Source organism: Papaver somniferum, unplaced genomic scaffold (genome assembly GCF_003573695.1).
Source record: "Papaver somniferum cultivar HN1 unplaced genomic scaffold, ASM357369v1 unplaced-scaffold_3, whole genome shotgun sequence".
Taxonomy (NCBI): domain Eukaryota; kingdom Viridiplantae; phylum Streptophyta; class Magnoliopsida; order Ranunculales; family Papaveraceae; genus Papaver; species Papaver somniferum.
The window spans coordinates 2,590,744-2,599,064 of record NW_020641039.1 but is presented as its reverse complement, the minus strand read 5'-3'; the positions used below and the strand labels follow the sequence as shown (position 1 = coordinate 2,599,064).

The window sequence follows — 8,321 nt, the reverse complement described above, 5'->3', positions numbered from 1 at the left end:
GTTACGATACATATTCCATTTTGAGAAAAAAAATTGGGACAGAATAGTAGATTAGAATTAGATCATGATTAGATCACATAATTAACAAAGTTGCCTTATGTGCCATGGTCTGTCGTTGACAAAAAGAAAGTGGCCTTATGTGCCATGGTATGTCGTTGAAAAAGGGAAAATTTTACTTCAAACTAACAGTTTTATAAATTTGTTGGAAAATTTTCGTTTTCCTTAATCGGAATTTCTTCTGATAGTTACCTCTAACTTAGCTGGTTAGCTTCGTAACAAATCTAAAAACTCCATTATTTGACTAGCTGGAGGGGATTAATCAAATATGTTGTTAACGGAGAATCTGTCAGTCGATATTAACTAATTAATAAGATAATTTAGATTGCATCTTGATATAATTAAAATCTTTTTTTTTTCTTCATATAATCAATGTACTAGAGAGATGCATTGGGTATGTACAAGAAGATCGGTCAGAGAAGTATCAAATCAACAGCTTCTTAAAATTGCATGTTATTTTTTGGTTTGTTTGAGCTGTCAGAGAGCTTATTATTGTCTGTTTGCAATTCAAAGCCACTCTAATAAAAAAATGCACGCATTTTTATATGTCAAAACACTAGTTAATTCCAATGGGATTGTCAATCTTCTCTAAAATGTAAAGTTAGAAGGCAAGATCATTAGGCAAAATCTGTCATAATGAAGCTTAGTATTTGGGACATGTTATCTACATGGCCGCATCATGGTGGGAAGAAGAAAGCAGCATCAGTGCTTCTTGGCTTCGGTTTTTTTCTTGGAGCTTCCGTACTTGTTCTTACGGTTAGTAGCTTCATGTTCCCATCTATTTTTCCTACACTAAGTAATCCTTTGCTTGAAGACAATCTCGACGGATACTATCTCAAATTTGGATCTCACAATTGGCATCACTCTCCAAGTATTACGACTTTTATTACTCCGGCAAGAGATTCCACTACCTTGAATAATCAAACGGAAACATACGGTACGAGAAACATTACTGAAAACTCAAGTGCTGGAAAATTGGTGGATACGGGGGAGAATTTTGTTTCAAGTACCATTGCTCCGCCAGGGAACTCCACTGCAGAAAACATTTCCGCAAACTCAAATGTTGATGTTGCTGGAAAATTGGTATATGCTGCGGAGGAGTCTGTTCCTCCAAGCTCCACAAACTTTTCTAGTGATTGTGATATTTTTGAGGGGGAATGGGTAATGGTCAAAGATCGAAAACAGTATTATGATCCTGGATCGTGTCCGTACCTGGAGGGACAAGCTTTTGATTGTCATGGTAATGACAGACTTGACGATGAGTACATAAAACGGCAGTGGCAGTGGCAATCTCACCCAAGAAATGCAGGTTGCAAGAACAATATACCAAGGTAATCTGTCTGAAATCTTTCAAATCTTGCTGAACCTTAAACATCAAGGGTGCATGATTTTCATTAGTGGATCTATAGTTTACCTTTGCAGCTTCCTCAATGCAACCGATTTCCTAGACAGAATGAGAGGAAAGAAATTAGTTTTTGCAGGAGATTCTTTGAATAGGAATATGTACATGTCTATGGTGTGCATACTCTGGAGCGCAATTCCGGACAAGAGCAGAGTTGTTAGGCCATCAGGAGATTTCACTACAATATACAAGGCAAGTTTTGTACAATTTGCTTAACTTTCTACACTTGCATTGACATAAAAATCAGCCCTTTACTCCGCTTTTATGTATGATCTACTTGTGTTAGACCTACAGGTAATTGAATTGATGGAATGCATATGATCTTATTTTCAATCCAGGACTACAATTGTACCATAGAATTTGTGTGGTCTGCATTTCTAGTTAGCTATGGTGCGGTATCTAAATCAAAACAGGAGACTCTAAGATTGGACTCGATTGATGAGCAAGCAGCATCCGCATACCATGATGCTGATGTTCTTGTTTTTGACTCATGGCACTGGTGGGTTCCTGGGAAGACCAGTAACGGGTATGTACCATGGAAATCTTTTTGCATAAACTTGTATTCATTGTTCATGATGAACATATGCCTCAAAAAACACTATTTGGCTTGCAGAATTAACTTTTTTCGAGAAGGCAATAACTTGTATCCAAAGCTGGATATAGACAAAGCATACAGAAAAGCCCTTGATACTTGGAGGAAATGGGTTGACAAGCACATTGATTCTAACAAAACCCAAGTTGTTTTCAGAGGATTTTCACCAACTCATTTCATGTAAGTAATGCAGCATTACTTTGCTTTCCTTAAACCTGATTAGTTGTCATCTTAACCTTCTTGTGGCTTAAATATGCAGAGGAGGGACATGGAACACAGGTGGAGGATGCAACTTAGCAACAAAGCCAATTCCAAGCAATGCAACATATATAAAACCGGCACCAATACAAATGAAAATTCTCGAAAACACTCTTCAGAAAATGAAGACTCCTGTTCTGTATCTGAACATTAGTAAGCTTTCATATTATCGAGCTGACGCACACCCTTCCGTATATCGTAATATCTACAAAAATTATACTGTTCAAGAGAGAAATAAAGCTCCTCAGGATTGCAGTCATTGGTGCTTACCAGGTGTACCTGATACATGGAATGAGCTGTTGTATGCTGCTCTTCTGAGAGATGGCAAAGGAAAATTTGGCAAATTGTAAGAAACCTGAAAATTGTAATCCATCAAATTGAATCTAAGAGATAGGAATATAGCAAGAAACATTAAGGTAGAATCCACATTTATATGTTAACGAGGTTAATCACCAGCAGAAATCCTTGCCATGGTTACAGGTCTTACAAAAGGGTCAAAAGAGTCGTAAAAGCAAAACTAGCATGTCTAAATAAGCTGGTTGCAGACAGTGAAAATGTGGTTACATTTTTTTAGTCCTTGTAATAGTCAATATTTGCACATGAATCTCTGGCTGGCTTCTTATAATTCCTATCTCGATTATTAATGCTGACTTTCACCATCCGACTCCACCACGATTAATGAGAAAAGAAAAAGAAAAAGAGGTATTATGAGCTTGACTTGACTTTTATCTTTTGTGAATGTTGAATCTTCAAAGAATCAAAGGGATGTATTCTTACAGAATGGTTCATCTTCTTCAGCACCAACCACCAATTCACATACAAAAAAAAAAAAAAAAAACTAATGGGATTCCTTCATGTGAATTTTCTCTACTTCGTTTTTCTTTTGGTTTTCACAAATTCTGTTCAAGTTACAGCTCAAGAATGGCGCCGCCAACTTCACTATTGTCAAGGAGGCAATTACACAAACAACAGCCCATTTGAGAAAAATCTCAACAAAATTCTAGCATCTCTTTCATCAAGCATTAAACCCAATAAAGCATTCTATAACATGAGTGTAGGTAAGGGATTAGACAGAGTTTATGGTATGTTACTACGTATAGGAGGCTTTACAGAGCGAGATTGTAAGATTTGTGCTAATTATGTAACTGAAAGTGCCACACGAATTTGTCCGAATGGTAAAGAATATGCTGCTTGGAAAGATGAATGTATGTTAAGATACTCCAACAGATCTATCTTCTCTGTCATGGAAACCGAACCAGAAGTTTCAGAGCATACCTCCAATTTTCTAGTAGATACACAGTTTCCTCGCTTGGTAAAACAACTGATGACTCGCCTTGTATCTAATGCTTCTTCTGATGTTAGCAATTCTACTATAATAAATTTTGCATCCAGAAATATTACTTATACAAATACAACAATATATGGGACGATGTCAATATATGGGTTAGTTCAATGTACTCCAGATATATCAAGAACTGACTGTGAAAGATGCTTACTGTTAGGTGTAGACAAAGTGTTCAGATTGTACCCTCCTGGCAGTGATCAGGGAGGAGATATGACAACTACTAGACCAAGTTGTTATATGAAGGTTGAGTTTTACCCTCTTTACAATGTAACAGCAGCAAATCCACCATCTCTCTCGCCTCCAGCCCGACCACGAAAATCAACAGCCCTGTGTAAGTACATTTTATGTTTTATGTTTAATGAATTAAAAATTCTGTTTTTAACAACCTCAACGAAGCTATGAGGAAGGGTTCTCAATCTGTACAGGGGTATCACTAGCTACGGTTATACTCATTTTCGCCATCATCTGCTTATGCAAACTGCTGGTACGGGGAGCAAAGGAGAAACTCCATTGTAAGTATATAAGATCTCTACTGCAAATTAGTTTCTTGTGCTGCTAAGATTTACAATTAATCTAATACAGCCAAGACGAGGGATGGTACTTTAGTGGCATTTACATATAGAGAATTACAGACTGTTATGAAGAACTTCTCACAGAAGTTGGGTGGTGGAGGTTTTGGTTCCGTCTTTAAAGGGATGTTACCTGACTCAACTTACATAGCTGTAAAGAAACTTGAAGCCCTCAGTCAAGGTGCGAAGCAATTCCGTTCAGAGGTGAGCACTATCGGTATGATTCAGCATGTAAACCTCGTCCGATTACGTGGATTTTGCTCAGAAGGGGATAAAAGGTTACTTGTTTATGAATTTATGCCAAATGGATCTTTAGATTCTCATCTTTTCCATCACAAGAGTACTGAGGTTTTAAATTGGAAGACCAGATATCAAATAGCACTAAGAACAGCAAGAGGATTGGCTTATCTCCATGAAAAATGCAGAGATAGCATCATACATAGTGATATCAAGCCTGAAAACATCCTTTTGGATGCTGAATTTCATCCGAAAATAGCAGATTTTGGTCTAGCCAAGCTTGTCAGTCGAGACTTCAGTAGAGTCCTAACCACCGTGAGAGGAACTAGAGGATACCTTGCACCAGAATGGATTTCAGGAGTAGCCATCACTCCAAAAGCGGATGTCTACAGCTATGGTATGATGTTGTTTGAAATTATCTCGGGGAAGAGAAACTTTGAGCCTTTAACTAATGACGAAAAGGTTAGTTATTTCCCTGCTTGGGCTGCGACCAAAATGAACGAAGGTGATGATATCATTAGCCTAGTAGATAACAGGTTGAAAGTTAATGCTGATATTCTAGAGCTAACTAGGGCTTGTAGAGTTGCTTGCTGGTGCATTCAAGATGACGAAGCTCATAGGCCTTCCATGGGTCAAGTAGTTCATATACTTGAAGGGCTTTCGGATGTGAAGCGTCCTCCTATTCCAAGGTCTCTCCACTTTCTTGTGGAAAACCAAGATAATGTGTTTTTCTTCTTAGAGTCCTCAAACCGAAGTTCGCAAGCACGAACCAACACCACATCTTTTGGCTCGGTCCCGGATCGAAAGGCCCAGAACGCCACATCGTCCATGGGATCAGAATATACTTAAGCTGCTGATTGGTGGTTACTTTGAGACCTCTATATTCTATGAAGGAAACCTTGGGCGATATGTGGATGGCCTAGCTAGTTTTTGATCAAGTAGTCCGCTATGTGTTTCTTTATGTGTTCTTCTTTTTTCAAGAGTTTGGCAGTATTAATGTGCTATCCTTCTTTCTGCAATCTATGCATCATTCTATTTCCGACACAAACTAAATGCTTAATCACTCAATTTTATTATTAGAGAAGAACCAGATAAGGAATTCAATCAATAACTATTCATCTAATCCATGGGCAACAAATTTAGCACCAGCCGTAGAGCTCAAAGTCTCAATGCACGACCAGTGTAAGTGCGTTGAGCTCCACTACCAACTTAGTGAGACAGGCACTACAGAGTATACTTTGGTTGATATAAGACATTAGCAAAACACAGGCTCTCGATCCACGGATTTCTTACAATTTGCAAAAACACATTAGCATTGGATGCACAGCCAGAAGCAATACCTATGTACTACCGAACGAAACTTATGCTATCTCTCTTCTGGACCTGGTTAATAGGTGAAAAATCAGAGACAGAGTTCATACTTGCTAATATTAGCCATACTGGTTTTGACTCAGGTTCAAGTGTAATGTGCTAAATAAAAAAAATAAATAGTTTCGGAGAACTTACATGTGTAAGAGGAGGGGCATGAGGGACAGAGTACTAATATTGACTCGGGTGGCATTCTTTTCTTCTGACTCTTCCGAACCTTAGTTTTCACTCGGTGTAGAGTTGTAGAAAGAGGCTGCAAAACATAACAGTTTCATCATAAGAGAATGGAAATGAGTCACGAACGTTATTCAAACATTGCCTATCGATATAACACAAGTTTGGCTCACAACGTTTTGTCTAATTAGATGAGCCATAATTGTAAATCTGGTAGATGTAAAACTAGATGGGCGTAGAGTTGAAGTTAAAGTTAAATTGAGGGGATGAAGAAGATAGTAGTGCTTCACTAGCAGCAGCACCAGCACCATCAGAACTCAAACCCACTCAGTAGCAGTTTATTCAGATGATGAAAAGGTAAGCACATCAGATGACATCTCTTTACAGCAGACACGAGGCTCATAATTAAGAGAAAAAAGCCAGAAAGCAACAATCGACATATATAGGTGCGGAATGATGCACAGATGTACAGTAAATAAAAAGAAATAGAAAACATACTTCAGAGAGATTTAGCAGGAAAAGAAGTTAGCTATCACAAATTTTGTATTACTTACCGCTAGAGAGATGTGACCCAGTATTGACAGATTGAAACTTCAAAAACAATTCTATACATCATTTCTACAAGAACAGCAACAGACTCACAGTCGACCCATATAACAAAAGTAGGATCAAGTTATCATCAGTAAGCAGAGCCCTTTTTGGTGAAAATATATTTTGCACCTTTTTTTTGAAGCAGTTCTGAAGCATTTTTAACCTCAAGAAACAGCAGAAATTCCTAATTGACTCTCAGAACCTCACTTAACAATTCCCAATTTGCAAAGACCACTAGTTAAAGAACTACAAAGAACAACATATGGGGCAATTTGTGAATCATGTGGAAAAAGACATTTAAGAGGAAGCCTCATTAGCTTGGAACAATATTTAGATCATTTGAAATCATAGATACTCTATGCAAAAGAAGGACAGTTCATTCACTTCAAAAAAATTGACCCACTTTTGCATAAGAGTATATATGATTATTGATTACAACTAATGAAATTATCAAAGGCTAGATGATTCCACTTGGTCATCGTTCCCCACCAAATGCAGCAAAATTCGGTTGAATCCTACATACTAGCAAACATTTTATCAAACAATTGAAGTGTAGGAAGGATCTTTATTTCAAATTTAACAAAACACACGAAAACCATTTTATCTACCTGGCCTAAGGGGAAAAAAGAACACATTATGTGACCCCAAAAGAGAAAGAAACAACACAATCAACATAGGCCAACAACTAGGGAAACACCAATAAAAGCAAAACAGAACGAAGCACCATAAACACCCCAATAGGCTTTTACTATTACAGAAACCCAACCCACAGGACTGCTACAATCAACACATTCAACAATTTCATCTCATTCTCGGATCCACACTTAAAAGCTCTAAAATTTGAATACTACTTCAAAATTATGCTTTGAGAAAAAAACATGTATTCATGAAACCTAAATTGCTCTGCAAACAATGTACCACTGTAAGAAAATTTTCCTAGCAAATCAGAAATAGATCAAATTTCCAAAAAGAATGGTATGATATTGAGTGTGGTCATCTAATATGAAATTTATCGTAAGTAAATGAATACATATGCATATAGAGACAGACCCTGACCTGCTTTTCTAGTGATTCAAGATATGTTTCAAAGCCTCATTTTGGAACAATTTTCGAATGATTTCAGATCATAGATACCCTTTGCAAAAGTGGGGCAGGTTCTTTATTCTTCAAAAAGATTAGACCCTCTTTTACACAGAGTATCTATGATTTCATCTTCAAGTATGGTTTAAGGATTGAACGGAGAAATTACCTTTCTGATCCGATGAGGATCAGCAATTGTTTTTAAGGTGGAGAAGAAGATAATGGAGGTTGAACCACTTGAACTATATTAAATCATCATGTGCAGAGATGGATACTTGCCCATGTTCTATCGCCTACCTATTTTGCGTAAAGCCCAACAACAACGAAAATTTGGACTTATGGTTATGGACCAGTTTTTATCTCATCCGCGTTCAATCCAATTAATTACGGATTTCAAATTTGGCATCCACATCTAATCCAACATCCAACGGATTTACATCCAATGGATGCGCAGATGAACGGATTGGGTACGATAATCCAATAGATTTGTTTTAGTTAAAATTTATATATGATGAAAAAATAAAACAAATATATGTGACTTCTTAGTAAACCCAACGCATTCTATATCTATAATACAAAACATAATGGGTTTTTGAGCCATGGACGGTCGGATAACATTTTGAGAGACAAACAGATGATCCGACCATC

At 37.3% G+C, this 8,321-nt stretch overlaps 2 protein-coding genes and 1 long non-coding RNA gene across 4 annotated transcripts; 2 read left to right on the top strand and 1 right to left on the bottom strand.

Annotated features, from left to right (window-relative positions):
• Nucleotides 1-326: 326 nt before the first annotated feature.
• On the top strand, nt 327-3,026 carry LOC113341518 (protein trichome birefringence-like 2). The gene is made up of 5 exons (XM_026586365.1): nt 327-1,388; nt 1,480-1,651; nt 1,798-1,985; nt 2,073-2,231; nt 2,311-3,026. Exons 1-5 carry the CDS (start codon nt 694-696, stop codon nt 2,657-2,659), a joined length of 1,563 nt encoding a protein of 520 aa, XP_026442150.1. The 5' UTR covers nt 327-693; the 3' UTR covers nt 2,660-3,026.
• Nucleotides 2,537-7,874, bottom strand: LOC113341519. 2 transcript variants are annotated; one of them, XR_003355959.1, is made up of 3 exons: nt 7,650-7,874; nt 5,967-6,081; nt 2,537-2,664 (listed from the first exon to the last, which is right to left on the bottom strand). It is a non-coding gene; the product is annotated as an uncharacterized LOC113341519 (long non-coding RNA). The 2 variants fall into 2 exon arrangements; XR_003355960.1 differs by lacking the exon at nt 2,537-2,664 and adding an exon at nt 3,862-3,981.
• LOC113341517 (G-type lectin S-receptor-like serine/threonine-protein kinase At2g19130) lies at nt 3,113-5,508 on the top strand. The gene is made up of 3 exons (XM_026586364.1): nt 3,113-3,985; nt 4,080-4,166; nt 4,237-5,508. Exons 1-3 carry the CDS (start codon nt 3,151-3,153, stop codon nt 5,307-5,309), a joined length of 1,995 nt encoding a protein of 664 aa, XP_026442149.1. The 5' UTR covers nt 3,113-3,150; the 3' UTR covers nt 5,310-5,508.
• Nucleotides 7,875-8,321: the final 447 nt, after the last annotated feature.

Coding starts and splice junctions, on each gene's coding strand:
- LOC113341518 (XM_026586365.1), top strand. CDS start 694: ATGAAGCTTAGTATTTGGGACATGTTATCTACATGGCCGCATCATGGT. Junction 1,986..2,072: donor CCTGGGAAGACCAGTAACGG/GTATGTACCATG, acceptor TTTGGCTTGCAG/AATTAACTTTTTTCGAGAAG. Junction 2,232..2,310: donor TTTTCACCAACTCATTTCAT/GTAAGTAATGCA, acceptor TTAAATATGCAG/AGGAGGGACATGGAACACAG.
- LOC113341517 (XM_026586364.1), top strand. CDS start 3,151: ATGGGATTCCTTCATGTGAATTTTCTCTACTTCGTTTTTCTTTTGGTT. Junction 3,986..4,079: donor ACGAAAATCAACAGCCCTGT/GTAAGTACATTT, acceptor CAATCTGTACAG/GGGTATCACTAGCTACGGTT. Junction 4,167..4,236: donor AGCAAAGGAGAAACTCCATT/GTAAGTATATAA, acceptor AATCTAATACAG/CCAAGACGAGGGATGGTACT.